The sequence below is a fragment of the Pezoporus occidentalis genome, unplaced genomic scaffold, assembly GCF_034315485.1.
Source record: "Pezoporus occidentalis ecotype Australia unplaced genomic scaffold, CSIRO_AGI_Poc_V1 ctg348, whole genome shotgun sequence".
Classification (NCBI taxonomy): domain Eukaryota; kingdom Metazoa; phylum Chordata; class Aves; order Psittaciformes; family Psittacidae; genus Pezoporus; species Pezoporus occidentalis.
This window is the reverse complement of record NW_026915462.1, coordinates 41,033-59,799: the sequence shown is the minus strand read 5'-3', so window position 1 is coordinate 59,799 and position 18,767 is coordinate 41,033. Positions and strand designations below refer to the sequence as shown.

The window sequence follows — 18,767 nt, the reverse complement described above, 5'->3', positions numbered from 1 at the left end:
CTCTTAGTCATGTTTGGAAACCTATTAAGCTAGGTTCATAGAAAACAGAAATCTAATCTGGCTGAAGATACGTGACTATTAATTTGTTAGGTATCTGAGAGTAGCTTTACTAGTTTAAACCTACTGCGAATCATGTTCATGTTTTTAGCACTGACAGTGTTATCTGGAAAAACAGCTTCAGTTACACTGTTTAATTTAGTGCTTGTAGTCTTGTCTGCAAAACCGCTAGTGCTGAAAAAGTGATTTTGAAAGTGATTTGCGTAAACCCCAATTTTATAAAACAAACACTACATAGTAACTTTGTACCTAATCTCTTTGTGATTATTTTATTGTCTTTAAAGTTCTCACTAAAGAAGAGGCTTTTTATAGTTACAGTATAATTGCAAAAATACATGTATGCAAGTGTTGAGGTGCTTCCTTATATTAGGAAGGATTTATCTGTTTCATTTAAATTCAAAATTTTAAAACTACATCCAGGTGGGAAGTGTTTAATGAATTAAGTGACTTCAGAGAAGAGAGGCTTGCATTAATCGAACCTATTAGTAGTATGAGTCATTAATATAAAGACAGAATTGAAAGGCCAGAACTTCTTCCTGGGATGAACAGTTGTGGGTTTTTTTCCAAGCTACACTTGTGTGTATATTAATAAAGAACTGTGCATTGTAAGAAATTTTATTTCCTTTTCACACTTAAGGTGGTGTTTTATTTCAGTATTTTGCTCTCCACAATTGGATCTTAAATACTACAACCACTTTGTGACTCCCATTCCAGCCAAGCCTCCAGAAGCAGTAACTCATTTCCTGCACCCTGTTTAATGATTCTTTCTGTAGGCCAGTTGCATAATCTTGAAAGTGTGTGATTGTCTCTCATCACATTGGTGCTCACCAGCACCAGTTTTTGTTGTGTGAGGGAATTATAATAGAGTATTCAAGGAATGACTTTTTTTTTCTTTTTTTTTCTTTAAGGTTTTTTGCTTTTGGTGCAGCAAAAACTTTCTTTCGCTGAAACCTTTGAAGTCTTTGTCTGCTATCCTTCATTTTCCTATTAAGCTTTTAGAACTTGTTTTTAATATTAAAAATCATAAGATGTAAAGTTTTGTGGGAGAGTGAAGGGGAGTCATTGCTCTGTTAGTACTACTACTGTTACGAACCAAAGTACAGTATCATGTCATAGAGTCATAGAATGGCTTGTGTTGGAAAGGACCCTAAGATTATCTAGTTCCAGCCCCCTTCCATGGGTAGGGGCACCTCACTACTAGACCATGTCACGCAAGGCTCTGTCCAGCCTGGCCTTGAACACTGCTAGGGATGGAGCATTTACCAGTTCTTTGGGCAACTTGTTCCGATGCTTCAACAACCTGACAGTAAAGAATTTCTTCCTTATATCTAACCTGAATGTCAGGAATACCTTTAAAAATACTTGAGGTCAATGCAAAACGTTTGCAAATACTCACAGCCATTACAGTCTACATGTTTCTTATTATTAGCTGATGAAGTCATGGACTTGTACAGGTAATGTTAAAACTAGCAGTAATAGGCTGGGGTTTGAACATCTGAGAGTTCAAAATTCGATGTGCTGTAGTGTTTTATGTCATCTCAAACATTTTCATCCTTCAGTTATGTATGTGCTTTTATATTGTTTTTTGGGGGGGGGGTGTTGTGTGGTTTTGTTTTTTTGTGTGTATGTGTGTGTGTTTGGTTTTGTTTTGTTCCCATTATCTAACTTTTTGTTTTCCCCCCTTAAATGTTTTGGTGATTCTCCAGAACCAACGAAACGTATGCTTTCCTTCCAAGGGTTAGCGGAGTTGGCTCATCGTGAGTATCAGGCAGGAGACTTTGAAGCAGCAGAGAGACACTGCATGCAGCTTTGGAGACAAGAGCCTGATAACACTGGTGTGCTTTTGTTACTGTCGTCCATTCACTTCCAGTGTCGCAGATTGGACAGGTAGGAGACTTAAGGAGCTATGTTAAGCTTTCTTTGTAGTTTGCTCCTCTAATAGTACTGAGCATAGCTGATAAAAGTTGTATTCTAACACTGATTTCCTTTTTTATCACTGAATGCAAATACTGACTAACTTCATGGCAGCAGTAAGGACTGGTCAAAAATAATGGTCTTTCTTCTCGAATTTTGTTAGGGTAAGATAAATACAAATTAGAATGGCTAGCTTTACAACAAACAACAGATCTTGCCATTATTCCCATGTTATTTTAGTATTGCCCACATTAACTCAGCCATACTTGTGTGTACTTGGAGGTATTTACATGTGTAAATAAAGACTTATTTATGCCACCTGCAGTGTGGGGGTTTATGGTTTTGTTTTTTTAAGTTTCAAGACTGATTAATTTGCTGTGAAATGGCATGCTTAGTTAAGGAATTTTGTCATCTGAAAGTTGCGTCTATATTCTTTCTGTTTGCCTGTTCCTGGTACTTCTTTCTGTGCTTCGAGCATTTTTAACTTCTCTTGATCTAGCTGTAAATTTGCTTGTGCTAATGACCTCTGGACTGAAATCTGTTTTATATAGGCTTCTGAATGAAGTTGTGATAACAGTTCAGATACAGGGAAAATAAAATGGGGGAAGATTCAACGTAATTTTACATCTACATCTGTCAGCTGTGTCTTGCTTCTTGAGAAGAATATTGAGTGGGACATTGCTTAAAGCGTACAAATGTTGAAGAGGCTTCACAGGATTTCTGTAGTGTTTTCTCCAAGTGCATCAAGTTCAGGTTTGGTGAGGTGACTTGAGCCCTATTTACTGTAAATGAGAGTTATCTTTCCTCAGCAGAATCTCAAATAGGAGCAGGGAAGGTGATAATTTAAGCTAGGACCTTAAAGATAACACAGCTCTGTAAAGGCAGATTTGTTGGCTATATGTTTGGCTCAGTTAAGCATGAATGTTCATTAATAAACTAGGTAAACAGGCAAACACTGAAAGTAGGTGGTGTCTGGGTTTTTTGTTTGTTTTTTTTTTGCCAATTTGTTGAATTTTCTTCCAGGTCTGCTCACTTCAGCACTTTGGCTATTAAACAGAATCCGCTGTTGGCTGAAGCCTACTCGAATCTAGGCAATGTGTACAAGGAACGTGGACAGCTACAAGAAGCAATTGAACATTATAGACACGCACTACGTCTCAAACCAGATTTCATTGATGGATATATTAATTTGGCTGCTGCGCTAGTAGCTGCAGGTGATATGGAAGGAGCAGTACAGGCATATGTGTCTGCCCTTCAGTACAACCCTGTAAGTAATGCTTTGTTTTTATAGAAGAGCTCCATGCTCCTTGTTGCACGACTCACATATAGCACGTTTCAAGCAAGTGATAAACCTTCCCTCTAATCTGTACACCATAAACTTGATAATCTACTTAATACTTCTCCTAAGGGTCTTTGAAAGACTTGTGTTACAAGAAGTTTTATATTGCAGTACAGTAAGGGATGCTGATTATGTACTTACCTGTATTGTTGAAATAACAAAAAAGCAAGAATTCTCCCTATAAGCTGAAGTCAGATGTTTTGGTGAATGACCTCATACTTTAGCTTTGTGTGCTTTAGGATATTAATATTACAGTGAGAGAATCACTGCTCAATCTTGAATGCGAGTTCTTAAAAAATCATGGGGTATTACCTTATCACAGAGTCAGAAATTTCATGGTGGTGAGAGTGGCCTTCCTTAGATTTCCACTGGGGGCTGGTTTAGAGAAGCATCATTTTTATGTTTCATAGGCTGAAGCTGAATTTGTCGAAAAGAAACTTGTATAAAATAGATCTGGTATTTGGATTTTTGATTGTAACTGTTTGGAATTGACATTTTTAGTAAACTGTATCATACTGCTATCTTAGAATCATAGAATCATAGAATCGTTAGGGTTGGAAAGGACCTTAAGATCATCTAGTTCCAATCCCCCTGCCATGGGCAGGGACACCTTACGCTAAATCATATCACCCAAGGCCTCGTCCAACCTGGTCTTGAACAATGCCAGGGGTGGAGCATTCACAACCTCCCTGGGCAATCCATTCCAGTGCCTCACCACCCTAACAGGAAAGAATTTCCTTCTTATATCCAACCTAAACTTCCCCTGTTTAAGTTTTAACCCGTTACCCCTTGTCCTGTCACTACAGTCCCTAATGAAGAGTCCATCCCCAGCATCCCTATAGGCCCCCTTCAGATACTGGAAGGCTGCTATGAGGTCTCCACACAGCCTTCTCTTCTCCAGGCTGAACAGCCGCAACTTCCTTAGCCTGTCTTCATACGGGAGGTGCTCCAGTCCCCTGATCATCCTCGTGGCCCTTCTCTGGACTTGTTCCAACAGTTCCATGTCCTTTTTATGTTGAGGACACCAGAACTGCACACAATACTCCAAGTGAGGTCTCACAAGAGCAGAGTAGAGGGGCAGGATCACCTTCGACCTGCTGGTCACGCTCCTTTTGATGCAGCCCAGGATACGGTTGGCTTTCTGGGCTGCCAGCGCACACTGCCAGCTCATGTTCATTTTCTCATCAGCCAACACCCCCAAGTCCTTCTCCTCAGGGCTGCCCTGAATCTCTTCTCTGCCCAACCTGTAGCTGTTCATTTTGTATCAAACTCAAATAATTTGTATAGTACTACTCAATATGATGACGGTATCTGCTTGCTATTTGGTTGTATATTTTGTAAAAAAAAAAACCCAAACCAAAACTTAAAACACGGCATTTGTCTGGTGTGCATATATTCTTTCTGCTTTGGAAAAGCAAATGCAAACCTAGTCCAGCAAGAGCCCGGAGTCTTATGTTCTTCAGGCTGGGTGAACTTTTCATTATGCTAAGTGTAGTAGAGCTTATGCATTGGTTAGAAGTACTGTAATATGGTGTTTTCTTAAGGAGGTTTGTTTAGCTTGGAAACTTCTTTTGTTAGCATTGACAGAAATGTCCCCATTTTCTATGGTCTTTACTGCTAGATAGTGCCTGTGCTGTGGTGAAATATGAAAGAATAAGAACACATTGCAAGACTGTTGAAAATGGATGTGGGGAAAAAAAAAGGGAGAAAAACTGCTTTGGGGATACAGGAAGCAAAATCATTAAAACCTATTTAAAAGGAAACAGATTTTCAGTTGTGCTTTAAAAAAAACAAACCCAAAACCACCCCCCCACCCCCCTACTCCCCCCAAAAAAATAAAAAGAACTCGCCAGAGAGGGGGATGTGGGTGTGGAGCTTCGAGAATGGCTTTTTGCAAGGGCATGTAGGACAAGGAGAAATGGCTTTAACCTACCAGAGGGCAGACTGAGATGAGCTCTTAGGCGGAAGCTCTTCCCTGTGAGGGTGCTGAGGCGCTGGCACTGTGACTGCCCCATCCCTGGCAGTGTTCAAGGCCAGGTTGGACACAGGGGCTTGGAGCAACCTGCTCTAGTGGAAGGTGTCCCTGCCCATGGCAGGGGTTGGAACTGGCTGAGATTTAAGATCCCTTCCAACACAAACCAATCTGGGACTTTTATGATTCATACTTATATATGTATCCTGTATATATGTTATGATATGTACTTATGTATGGCAAAAGAACTTAAGCTGCTTGTGGCAGAGGGCATTTGTTTTTTGTTTTATATTGCTGTATGAAGAGGAATTCTATGAAATACTGCTTTTTTACGTCTCTCTACTTTCTTATGGTTCTATTGTTACAGTACTAAAATCAGTAAGATGGTCTGTTGGCTGTAAATATTAGGCCAAAAAAACAATTAACATTTGTGATGTATTTATTTCTTTAAAATAACCTATAGAGGACTGGGGTTTTCCTTTGAATGTTCTCTGTGAAGACCTTTGGGATGTCTGAAGTCATGAAGCTGATAGTGTGACTTTGATGTTTCAGGACTTGTACTGTGTTCGTAGTGACCTGGGGAACCTGCTGAAAGCCCTGGGTCGCTTGGAAGAAGCCAAGGTAGGTGTTGCGTAGAATACATGTAAACATCAGTGTTTTGAAAAGTTGAACTTTGCACCAAGTCTTCAGATCTGCGTTGATCTACAGTCTGAGAAACTGCTGGAAACTGAAGGCACTGAAACACCCCAGAGTAGTTGTAGGGCAAGATATGGCATGTCCATGTTTAAAAGTTGGTTTAAGTCAAGAAATGGAACATTACCCAGCCTTTCTGCTGAACTAGACTATCTGATACCATTCTGAAGTATTGGGCAGGGGCTCCATCATGCTCTTACCTGGAAATAAGTAACAGTCCTTCAAATCCGAGGCTTGCCTGATCGTGCCAAGCAGAGAGCATGTGTTTAGCTTGAGATCCCTGTACAATGCAGGTGCTACTGAAAACGCTGCTCTTCTGAAGTCCTTTGTGGCTTGTAAGTGGAGAAGAAACTTATCCAAATGTTTCCTTGTAATATTGGCTTTTAAAGATTTTTATTCTTTTAACTTTTCCCTTCCCTTTATAGCGGAAGAAAGGCTAATAAATGATCAGTAGCTGCAGTATGTGACACCCCCCCCCCTCCCCCCAGTATCTTCACATTTTCCCTCTCCCCTCCCCCAAAATAAAGAAATCAGAAGGACAAAGCTGGTTTGTTTGGGAAATGAACTGATCGAAAGAAAACTTGCTGTAGTGGAAAGGTGGCTTCTAGCAGTCTTGTGTTTCCTAAACTGTGAATTTGAACACCAAGATGAGTTTAAAATTCTTGGCATATTAAAACTTGGATTGCAAAAAGAAATTGTCTTGTTACAAGCCACCTTACGCGTCCGCGCTGCAGGGGTGAGGAGTGTGGAGAAATCAGAAACACTCTGGACTCCATGTCTGTCACTCCAAGCCCCACGCGCATGCTAAAAAGTGGAGTGTATGAACAGCGTAGCTGTCTGTTTGGCTGCAGCACCATTTGGGGAGGGTTGTGATCTTTATGGGGTAATGGGAGTGCAGGTTCAAAGTTCACTATTTTTTTGATTTCTCATCACAACTTGGATGTGTGTACTGTCCTAGGGCAGTCTTGATTGATTTGGTTGGATCCAGGTTGAAAATATTTTGTAGTAGCATTTAGGGTTTGAACAGTCTTGCTGACACTTGGTCCGCCCACCAAGCGGACAGCTAACATGAATTGCACTTCACTGCAGCTTTAGTGTGACTGGTATAGGCCAAGACACTGCGCCTGCCTTAGGTTGCTGACTTCTTTGTTTCAGAGCTCTGGAGACACCTAGTTTGAAAGTGTTATTCTGTTTTGTGAGAATTTAATAAATGAGGAAAAACATATTGAGTAAATTGCAATGTGTTTCTTTGGTTATCAGTCCATTTGAAAGATCAAGCCAGCAGATTCCTTACAGTTTGAACCAAAATTAATCTCTTTGTAGATATTTCAGAGCCTTTCTTCCAAAAAAAAAAAAGTCCCCGCTGTATGCAATTGCCCTGATTAACCCTCTCCTGTCTGCATGTCTCCCTTGTTACACAGATTGTCCTCATTCCCATGTGTTAAGACATGTCCAAAAAAAAAATGCAATTGCTTTGTTGAACTCTTACTAATGATCTTGTTTTATTTTCTCTCTTGTTTTTGGTTTTTCACCACTGATATTGTATTTAGAAGGTTTCAGGTGGGTGAAACCTCCTATTCCATGCGTAAGGTGCCTCGCTGAAGGGAGCTCGAGGCCTGGATCTAGGGCAGACACACACCTCCTCCTCCTCTTCCAGCAAGGAACGCACCGAAAAGTCACATGATGAGAAATATGGTAACGGGTTTGTAACTGCCACAGCAAAACCATTTGCCTCCATGCCTGAATCTTCTGTCTTGTGGCTTCAGAAACAGCTTAAAATATTTAATTACAAGCAAGTAATATAAGAATATTTTATACTAGTAGCCACAAATTCTTTCAAAGAAATAAAGTAAAAGTAAATTTTAATTTTATTTATTTATTTATTTATTTATTTAAGAAATAATTGGAGATAGTTAATAGTAAAAGCTTCTAACTCTTCTGGTTGTTCATTTTTTTCCTTTTTTTCTTCTTTGTTTGGATTGCAGCGTTCTGCTCTTCTGATGATGCGCTGTGATCCTGCAGTAGCGCAAAGGCTGCGCAGCGGTAACGCGCATTGCGTGCGATTAAGCCCTCGTGAACGGTTGACTAGATGATTAATCTCTGATTGGGTGACTGCCCAAGCTCCAGGCTGTAGCCTTTTGGATAAAATTGGGTTGTAATGCATTTTAGAGTCCAGACATCAAATTTAACATGCGAGTTTCTGTATGGGCCTGCCTGGTAGATTAATGATTCTGATTGGCCGTTCACTGGACCTAGGGGCAATCAATCTAGCAAAGCAGTTCGCAGCGATAGCGTGGCGCCGTGCTGTTTAGGATGCGCAGCGATTTCTTGCGCTTGCATTACAGGGACCTAAACCTTCATGCAATCCTGTCATTTGAGGTTTTGAAGCTGCAGATGATGGAACGTATGTGAAGAAGCTGTGAAACAAGATAGCCATTGGGTGTATCAGCTCACTTGACAGGGACCGTTAAAACTGAAGAATCTTTTTCCGTAGTTTTTTATTTTTTTAAGTACTTTCTAGCTGGTTTAGAATATTTCACAATTTATTTCACATCAAAGTTGTTTTTACAGAGTAGGGATTTTGTTTTTATGCACTTAAAGGTGGCAGATACTTGCGCTGAATTGAATTGTTTCTGATTCCTGTGGTGACCTGGTGTCTAAAGGTATGGTAATTTGTTAGCAGCATAACTGAGAAATGGTGGGCTTGCACTTGGGTTTTGGTTGGCGCTGGCGCAGGATCAACAGCAGTTTGCAGCGCATTAGTTTTGGCGCAAGCTAGCCTATACTGCAGGGTCACTTTTTGCTGTTTAGAGAGGGCATACTAACAATTGTTTTTTCTCCTTTTTTTTTTTTTTCTCCTTTTTTTTTTTTTTTTTTTACGAATATCCCCTTTCCCTTGTATCTTTCTTTAACTGTTTCAAGGCCTGTTACTTAAAAGCAATTGAGACTCAACCAAACTTTGCAGTGGCCTGGAGTAATCTTGGCTGTGTTTTCAATGCTCAAGGAGAAATATGGCTTGCAATTCATCACTTTGAAAAGGTAACTATCTAAAGCCAGTCAGCTTTGCTGCTAGTTTTTATTGTACATGCAGTTGTTCGCTTGTAGGTGATAGAAATTTGATCAGCAGAGAACTTATGATCCTGTTAGTTAACATCCCTTTAGGTACCATCCTGTGTTGATCAATGTTTCAGGCTGCCTGTATGCCACTAGAGAGATATATTTAAAATTGCCTTAAGGACTTCACACAGATGTCAAATATAAGAAAATTCATTAAGTTGTTTCATGGTTCTTTTCTGGAATAAATTTTTCAAAGCCTAATCTGATGGGAATTCTGCATGTTTGATAGGTGAGAGGAAGGAACAACTTTCTGCTTGAACAGATTTTTCATTGTGATTTTGTTTCAGGTATTATTGTCTTTTCAGTAACAGAGGAGAACAACTTTAAGTGTCACACTAATTCCTCTTCTCCAGAATTGTTTTTCACCACTGTTGTTCAGATTTCTTTATATTGATGTCATTAACTAATTTTCTTATACCTTTCACTAAGTATCTAAGTTGCATCTTAATTCAGTTTGCATGTCTCTTAAGTTTCTGAAGTGACTTAAGACCACATTTAAGAAGCGGTGACATTTTCTTTCTGGGAGTCATGACTTAAGATCTACAAAAATTTTAACTGCTTGGGATTTTTTTTCTTTTTTAATCTCTGCCTAGTTAGTGGTAGATTATGAAGTATTTTAATTTGGAAATAACAGTTCCTGTGAGAAAGGTTGTAAGCGTGGCCTGACGGATACTCAGATATAGCTTATTACTGCATCTTCTGTAACTTCGTCAGGTCTAAACTTTTTTTTGTCCTTTAGTAGTTTGGAAGGGAGTGTTTTAGTTTAACGGCTCCTGAATTTTCCCTGCATATGCAATGAATTTGCTCCTTTCTTGCTCTTGTGAACCTGTCTCTATTTTCCTATGCTACTAAAGTTTTAAAATGCTGTCTTATTTTGCGGTAGATCAAGGATGTGGATCAGGTTTTTTAGCGTTTTCTTGCCTAAACCCAAATTAAAGGCAGCGTAGCATGGGTAGGCAGGAGTGTTAAGTATGATCAGCCTAGCATGAAATGAATGCTTAACACTTAATTCTGCAGTAGTTGCAACTGACAGGGTAAGCAAACAAGTAAGTTTGAATATAGTGTATGTTGTCATTTCTACAGGTGAATGACTGATGCTCTATGATTTATATAACTTTTTCCTTCCTTACTAGGTAAATGGTAAAGTCTTAGATGCTTACAGATTGGGTTTGTCAGATCAAAAGCAAACCAACCACAAACAAAAAACAACCACAAGAAACAACCAGCTAGGTTTCATAGGAAATGTTTTTGTGTTGATGCTCAAAACTGTTACTTCAAAAATATTTTCAGGCTGTAACACTTGACCCAAATTTTTTGGATGCTTACATCAATCTGGGAAATGTCCTGAAGGAGGCAAGGATATTTGACAGGTAAGCAGATAAGTATTGTTGCGCTCTGTGCCTTGTCAGATGTATCGAGATAAAAATTAGCTTCCTGATATAAAATCATTTTGGACAGCAATTGGATTATAATCTCTGGAAGCTGTAGTTTGTGGTTTCAAATTTAACACAAGCTTGCAGGGAACAGGTTAATTATTCTAACTAGCTGCATTGCACTCTGTAAATGATACAGTGATTTCTCTTTAATGGTGAACTAATGGACCAAACAGGGGCATGTTTCCTCAGCATTTTGGAATTTACATCACCTTTTTGAGAATTTATTTACTATGTATATTGTTGTGATTTGTTTAGAAATAGGATATGAATGCATCTGTCATTTTGGTAGTGCTATAGGAACATATAATTTAAAATCTCACTTTCGAATAAAGTGAAGTTTGAACTGTAAGTAAAGCATGATACATAGGTTAGTGGAGACAATAAAGACAATAAGCATATACTGTTTATATTGTTGCAGTTGAATAGTGAACTCGAAAAAAGTGGAAAAAGTCTCATGCTTATCCTAGTAATGAAGAGTGCTTAAAAAAAGTAGATGAAAGCTTTTTTTCCAAAGACTTACATTTATCACTGTACAGCATCAGGTGGGAGGAAGACATTCCTGTTTTATGAAATATTTCTTCTAGTCTGCTAGTCATTACAAAATTCAGCATAGCTTTAAAATAGCATTCATCATAATCCTTTGATTGTCCTTTTAATTCAGGCGGTACGCTTCTGTGTTTTCAGTAACATCTTACAGGACAGATTTGTATGTGTGTTAATACATATTCCTTGAAGTTTGGTGTGTTTTTTTTTTATGTAAGTCATTTTTTATGACCAAGGTAAATAAAATTGCTGTTCTGTGGATAGTTGTTTACCTTGTTTTTCTTGTTACAGAGCTGTAGCAGCTTATCTACGAGCCTTGAGTTTGAGTCCAAATCATGCAGTTGTGCATGGCAACCTTGCCTGTGTGTATTATGAGCAAGGACTAATAGATCTAGCAATAGACACCTACAGGAGGGCTATTGAACTGCAACCCCACTTCCCTGATGCCTATTGTAACTTGGCCAATGCCTTGAAGGAAAAAGGCAGTGTAAGGAGTACTTTTTTTCTTTTAAAATTTTTTTTAAAGTACATGAATGCTTATTTTAGACACCAAGTGTCACCAGCTGTATCATGATGAGATGTTACCCTCAGTCATGAGGAAGAATAATTCTGCAAATCTCCACCTTGAACTTGTTAAAAGTGATGGTACAATGATTTCCCATAAGCAGCGCTGTTACAACAAAAATTACCATATTAACAGTATCCATTTTTTTGAAGGTGGCAGAAGCAGAAGAATGCTACAATACAGCTCTGCGACTTTGTCCCACTCATGCAGATTCTCTCAACAATCTAGCAAACATCAAACGGGAACAGGGGAATATTGAGGAAGCTGTCCGTCTTTATCGGAAGGCTCTTGAGGTACATTTGAATGTGGGGAGGGAGAGCTGTGGAATTCAAGTTGGGAATGTGTAATAAGACAATTTTTTTTTTCCCTTTTTGGTCATAAGTGAAGGAACATCTGTTCAGAGACCCAAGTCATAAAAAGAAGATTAAGAAATACACAAGTATTTTTTTGATACCATGTACTTGAGAAATTTGAAAGATTCTACTTTTTCTTCCAGGTGTTTCCAGAGTTTGCTGCTGCGCATTCAAATTTAGCAAGTGTTCTGCAACAGCAAGGAAAGTTACAGGAAGCTCTGATGCATTACAAAGAGGCTATTAGGTAAATGGATACTATCTGTAATAGTCCCAGTCTTTCTTAACAGAAAAGTACCATAGCTCTTTACAGAAAGTGTCTTATAGTAGTGTATTTTAACTCAGATAGTTGCTTTGCAAATGCAAAAATTAGTACACTTTCTCTTTGGAGGAGGAGCTTTTATTGTTCATGATAATATATGTTATCTTTATTTCTCAGAATCAGCCCCACATTTGCAGATGCTTACTCTAATATGGGAAATACTTTGAAGGAGATGCAGGATGTTCAAGGAGCTCTACAGTGCTACACCCGTGCCATTCAGATAAACCCAGCTTTTGCTGATGCCCACAGCAACCTGGCCTCTATTCACAAGGTAACATATGCAAATGATTCACTCCTAAGGGTATGGTGGGGAATTGTGAGTACTTACCCTAAGTATATTTTCATCTGCTGACTCATTTCTGTGTCCTTACAGGATTCAGGGAATATACCAGAAGCCATTGCCTCTTACCGCACAGCTCTCAAACTGAAACCTGATTTCCCAGATGCCTACTGCAACTTGGCCCACTGTTTGCAGGTGAGGAAGATGAAGTTTTGATTGTAATTCTTAAGATTTGTCTGCAGAAAATGTTAAGTATGGTCACCTCAACAAATCGCTAATTCAAATGTACAGAGTGGACTTAAGACTTAAATCAGAAGATAAGACTATATAGTAACCAACAGTTAGTACTGAAGTTTTCACTTCCACTTGTGAAAGAAACATTAGTCTCAACTTGTGAAATACGTGGTATAGATCAAGGAAAGCTGTTGTCCTAATAATCTTTTAATTTCTCCCCTTTTTCTAGATTGTCTGTGATTGGACAGACTATGATGAAAGAATGAAGAAGCTGGTTAGCATTGTAGCTGATCAGCTGGAGAAAAATAGATTGCCTTCTGTCCACCCACATCATAGCATGCTGTATCCCCTTTCTCACAGTTTTAGGAAGGCTATTGCCGAGAGACATGGAAATCTGTGTTTGGACAAGGTAGGAAGTTGCAATTCAAGTGCTTTGGTTTTCCCTGTTCCTACTGAAACTCTAATACTCGTGTAGTTAGTATTAGCCTTTGTAAGGTTTCTGAGTCACTGTCCTGTAGGGAAATGATGCATACTGTTACTCATCTAGTTTTGAAAAGTACGTATGAGGTGTGTTTTGGAAAAGCAGACTGAGTAAATTATTTCCTGACAGTAAGATAAATCCAGGCAGTTGCGTGATAGTATCTCTCAAAATGTGGTCCTTTCTAGCATCTGTAGTGCTTGGAACCTGACCTTGCCTCTAGTGAATCCTTGCTGGAACATGAGTTTTGTGTTCAGTTAGCTTTCAAAATGTACTTGCTATAGTGGTTATGGCAGCAGTGTTATAGGGGCAATGCATCACATTAGGAAGTATTTGTGGTTACTCTGTTCTGAAGTGCTTTGTGTACAGTAGACTAGATTCTTCCAAAACCACATATTCTCTTGCTGAATTACTTAACTTGTGAGCTGTTTCCACAAGTCTGCACAGCACCTCAAGCTGCTAAGAGTGCAGTTTCAGTCAATGGCAAATTCTTTAACTAAAATTTGATGCAACTTCTTTTTCTTTTCAACCAGAAGGCCATAGCTGTGGGCACTTTTGAATTCTGAGATTGTTTACTTGTGCAGGTTGCCAATTGTAATTGAAAATGCGCTGTCAGCCAGTGGAAGGGTCTGGTTAGCTAATACAAAAATCTTAAACTTCAGAAGGTAACACTTAGCTTTCAAACTGGCTTATCTTAGTAGCCTGATACCAGGCTGATGTCTGGGGAAGATGGTGAGTATAAGAACAGAAAACATGCTGTGGTGCTTCACAGAAATAGTGTTCTGGTCACAAGTGGCTTGTAGTTTGAGAACTTCCTGGTCATAGTGGTGTGGTATCGGTATATTTAATAATCAGGAATGGAATACTTGAAAAATAAACTGGTAGAAAAGCAGTAAGGTCAGCTTGGAGTAGTTATGTCTGTCTTTGGCTGAGTGTAGGTACATGACGCATTGTATCACAATTTGTGGATGTGACACTCTGCTCCAGTGGAGTCTATACAATGTCGGTTTGAAACAACTGATGCCCACAGACCACTTGCTTGAATGTGGGATAAGGCTAGTTCTGCAAACTCATGTGTTGGGGTTTTTTATCCCTCTGTTTAGCATTTGGTTTTGGTTTTTGAGTTTATGAACAGTTGTGTGTTTTCTTGACAGATTAATGTTCTTCACAAGCCATCATATGAGCATCCCAAGGACTTGAAGGCCAGTGAAGGTCGACTTCGCATTGGCTATGTGAGCTCTGATTTTGGAAACCATCCAACCTCACACTTAATGCAGTCAATCCCAGGCATGCATAACCCAGACAAATTTGAGGTAAAAATATAAATGGCACACTTAAAGCATTAAGTATGGCTGTAAGTGGCATCTTTTTCTTGGTGCAGACAGGTAAACTAGGAAAGGGCAAATTTTGTTTCTAGGCTGAGTTTTTCGGTTTTGTTAGTTTGTTTTCTTTTTTTTGGGGGGGGGGTGGGGTGGGTTGGTTGGTTTTGTTTTTTTTCCTCCTCTTAGTGGGCTTTTTATCCTATGGTTTGAAGAGTTCCCCAGCCTGAGCTCTTTAACCAATATGAAGTGTTACTTAGAAAGTAGGCAAATTAGATACCTGTCCTTAGAATTACAGTAGAATTTATGGTCCTGGGAAACCTTTAAGTTTCTGCAGCTGTTCTTTGTGTAGATGTGTTCTAGTATCAAGCTACTGCTGTCTGGTTACTTCAGGTTTACAGACAGGCATCTGTTTGTTTTTTTTTTTTTTTTGTTTTGTTTTGTTTTGTTTTGTTCACTCTCTGCTGCTGCTGTTGTTTTACAGGCATTTTAATTTGGGCTACCCAAATTGCATATGCAAACTTCAGTTTGGTCTTCCTATTGCTTTTTCAAAAGGAAATGATATATCACACTTACTCCAAAAGGAGACTTTAATATTTAGCAATGCTGAGGACAGTTATGTCTATAATTGCTTGTATGTCTTGTTAAGGGATTTAGTCTGTAAATAGATCTAATTCCCAGTTATGCTGTTTGCCCCATGACTGTTTAAATTGCCTTGGTTTTGAGCTCCTGTTTTCCATGACCTGAGAATTTGCTTATCTCTGTAAGGGACTGTAAGTCTTTCCTTCTTGCAAAACTGTGGTGTGTTTTGTTTTGTTTTTTGATCTTTCTTGATTTTTGTGTGTTTTGTGGGTTCCCCCCCCCCCCTTGCTTTTTCCTTGTTGTGTAGTCTTTGTCGTATGAAATGCTTATGGTGAAGCTGCATGCTTGAATTACCAGAAGTGTGATTATGAAGCAGAATTTTTCATGAAACAAATCGGTGGTCTCACTACGTGGGGTGTGGGGAGAATATATTTAGCCTTCAACCAGTTTAAGACAAAGGGCAGTCTCTCTTGTTCTGGATTTGTAAAACTACAGAGCTTAATTTAAATGGTAAATGGAAGTTCTCTATTATTTTACTAAAACCATGCTTTTGCCTTGCAAGACAATAAATTTTGTTGGTGCAGTTTCTTCTATATTTGTATGTGCTAGGTTAGTGAAAGATGCCTGTTTGCATAACTTCTGAACCTTGAATTTCTCAGATACATTTGCGGTTTCTTAACTGGGGAGAACTAGTCACCATTTAAAGAATCTGTTAAAAAGCTTCCCCAAGGCTTAGCTTGTCTGTTCAACCTTAGTCATCATCGTGATTCTCATTAATTACAAATTCAAAGGTGTCTTGTAAAAGGTGTTCTTGGAAAATTTAATGCTTATGCAAATACACTTGTTAAAATTGCTTTACCTTGCACTGATGAGAATATTGTGTATATATATGTCTATGTAAGATGCAGTGTCGTACTCGAGCACCAGCACTAGGTAAAACTGGGGCCTGATGCAAATGTGTCAAAATGCCTAATGTCTCCTCTCCTCCCCTTTTGACTTCTTTCTCAGCTGGTAAATGCCACACAAATAAATATAATGCAGTTTATTTATTTGTAAATTATATATATTTGTAAGTGATAAAATTTATAAATTATAATTTAAAACTATTTAAAGTGTAAACTAAATAAAACTTAGATTAAATTATAGATGAAACAATTAATTTAGTTATTATCATTAAATTATTAATTAAATTTTAAATTGAATTATAAATTAAACTAAATTATGTTAAAATTTTATAAATTATAAAATTTAGGGATGCGAGTGCTCCATCCCTGGTGGTGTTCAAGGCCATGTTGGACAGAGCCTTGGGTGACATGGTTTAGTGTGAGGTATCCCTGCCCATGGCAGGGCAGTTGGAACTAGATGATCTTAAGGTCCCTTCCAACCCTAACTTCTCTGTGATTCTATGATTTATGAATTAGTATGAAACTAGATGTAACTTTGCTAGTGTAATTTAAAATTGCAATACCACATGTTTTAGAGCAAAGTGATTTGTTGGGAAGTTGTTGCAGATAAGACAATTTTTGTTGCCTTGTATTGTAGGTATTCTGTTACGCCCTGAGCCCTGATGATGGTACAAACTTCCGTGTAAAAGTGATGGCTGAAGCAAATAATTTCATTGACTTATCTCAGGTGAGCTTTTTTATGCATTGACCTTTTAGCAAGCCTAAAAGAAAATATCAACCTGTAATTTTGAGATGTTTAGTTGAAATAATTTCTTGGAATTCTGTGGATGTTAGTTTTGGCAATTTGGGAGTTTGTAGTTACATTGGTGTTATGACTTACCTGGGATGCAGTGGTTACTGTGTGATCTCTGTGATTATTAAAATACCTACCAAAAGGCTAATGTTTGGTAACATTTGGTAAACCAAAATGTTTGGTAACACTTACAGGTGGTTTTAAGTTTTTCTTTTTAAGTTCCATGTGAAAACTGATGGGGATTTCATTATGTACAGAAGTCAAGGAATTGTTACACTATTTTAAGATAACTGACAGAACCCTAAAGCAGCATGGGATAATCGGTGTACATTAATAATGGAACTGTATTGGCACCAGGACAGTCCCACATTAGTTGACAGATGACATTTGTATGTAGCTTTTAAACTCAAGTTGTTCAGAACCTGCTCTCATAAGTAAAAATGCTAAATTGATGTTAGCAGAATTGCTCTTTCAGATGGATTTTTGTAAAGTTGATTTTTTTAAATGTTTTTTTTAGAGTGCCAGTTATGCTTGTGGAAAGCCATCCATATCCTCCTGCATTTGCAGCTGTGGATGTTGAAAGCCCTGGATTATAGTGAAGAGAGCAGCAATTTCATGTTTGTTGTTGTACCTAACAGCTCTCTAGGAAAAACTATTTCCTTTGCCCAGAATGATGTACTGAGTTTTCTTGAGGCATCAAACTTGTATTTTTAGGCTACTGTGCAACATGTAGAGATTTGTACAGAAGGTTCAAACAGGTAGAAATCATTTGCTATTGCATTATAATGATCTATTGCATTATAATGGTCTATTGCATTAGCAGTATAACTCAATGAAAGTTAGAATATGGCAACTCTGATTGTTCTCTACATGGGGATATAGCTGCCCATGTGCATGCATTTACCCTGCTCTAAGATGTGAAGTAGCTTTCCCTTTTTACAAAAGTGAAGTACTTTCATGGTGCATGCTAATTTTAGAGTGAGTCAGCATTTGCAGTAGTTGCAGAGTAGTTAATTGGCTTACTCTTGATCCTCAGTTTGAAGCAATTTCTGTGATTACCTTAGCTTGGGAATCTACCAGTTGAGTTTTGTACTGCCTACACAAGCTTTGATCATTAATTAAGCCTTACAGGAGTGGTGATAGTGGAGCTGTTCTAGTTTAAATAGCTTCAGTTTCTAGCCTGAGGTTTTTATTTTACTGCTGCTGAACTAGATGTCTCAAATATTTTTTTTTATCTGCTTGTAGATAATGACTTATTATATAGTTAGTAGTTGGGGGAATTTAAAACTGTAATTTCCAAGGCTTAACTTCTGTTCTTGCAAGTCATTTGTAATACCTTGTGTGAAGTTCCTGCTCTTCTTTGCTTTTGATTTAGCCAAGAACTGAAGCAGTTTCAGTGTTGCTTGAAGCTTTTTCTGTGGTCCATTTGTGACATTTTTCTGCATGACTTGCTGAGCTTGGCAACACTTAATTATTGAAGATGCGATCTTCATGTACCACAGTTAAAATTTTTGTCATCAACTGCTTCACATTTTGGCTTCAACAAGGAGTTTTTTTGAGTTGAGGACTTTTTATTCCTGGTTTTATAGAGGTATGGGATTTAAGTCTCACCTAAATTACACTATGCAGTTGGCATTTATCCATTGGTATGCTGATGACTAATCACATTTATCGCTGAAAGCCTGAAAACAAAAATAACTTATGTTTGTTTTTTTTTTGTTTTCTTTCTTTCTTCAGATACCATGCAATGGAAAAGCAGCAGACCGCATCCATCAGGATGGGATACACATTCTCATTAATATGAATGGTTACACCAAAGGAGCCCGAAATGAATTATTTGCTCTGAGACCAGCACCTATTCAGGTAAC

General features: G+C 38.3%; 1 protein-coding gene across 4 annotated transcripts in view; it reads left to right on the top strand.

Annotated features, from left to right (window-relative positions):
- OGT (O-linked N-acetylglucosamine (GlcNAc) transferase) overlaps positions 1-18,767 on the top strand; it is a 28,613-nt gene that overhangs the window by 2,314 nt on the left and 7,532 nt on the right. Inside the window, exons 2-15 of one of the 4 annotated variants that reach the window (XM_062630070.1) lie at positions 1,764-1,944; positions 2,995-3,238; positions 5,835-5,903; positions 8,898-9,014; positions 10,383-10,462; positions 11,363-11,558; positions 11,789-11,929; positions 12,133-12,233; positions 12,426-12,579; positions 12,682-12,783; positions 13,052-13,231; positions 14,455-14,613; positions 16,744-16,833; positions 18,637-18,762. In XM_062630070.1, the coding sequence (XP_062486054.1) occupies positions 1,764-1,944; positions 2,995-3,238; positions 5,835-5,903; positions 8,898-9,014; positions 10,383-10,462; positions 11,363-11,558; positions 11,789-11,929; positions 12,133-12,233; positions 12,426-12,579; positions 12,682-12,783; positions 13,052-13,231; positions 14,455-14,613; positions 16,744-16,833; positions 18,637-18,762 (1,940 nt within the window). Of the gene's footprint in view, positions 1-1,763; positions 1,945-2,994; positions 3,239-5,834; positions 7,671-8,897; positions 9,015-10,382; positions 10,463-11,362; positions 11,559-11,788; positions 11,930-12,132; positions 12,234-12,425; positions 12,580-12,681; positions 12,784-13,051; positions 13,232-14,454; positions 14,614-16,743; positions 16,834-18,636; positions 18,763-18,767 lie in introns of those variants that run through there. The other 3 variants (XM_062630071.1, XM_062630072.1, XM_062630073.1) reach the window with 3 other exon arrangements.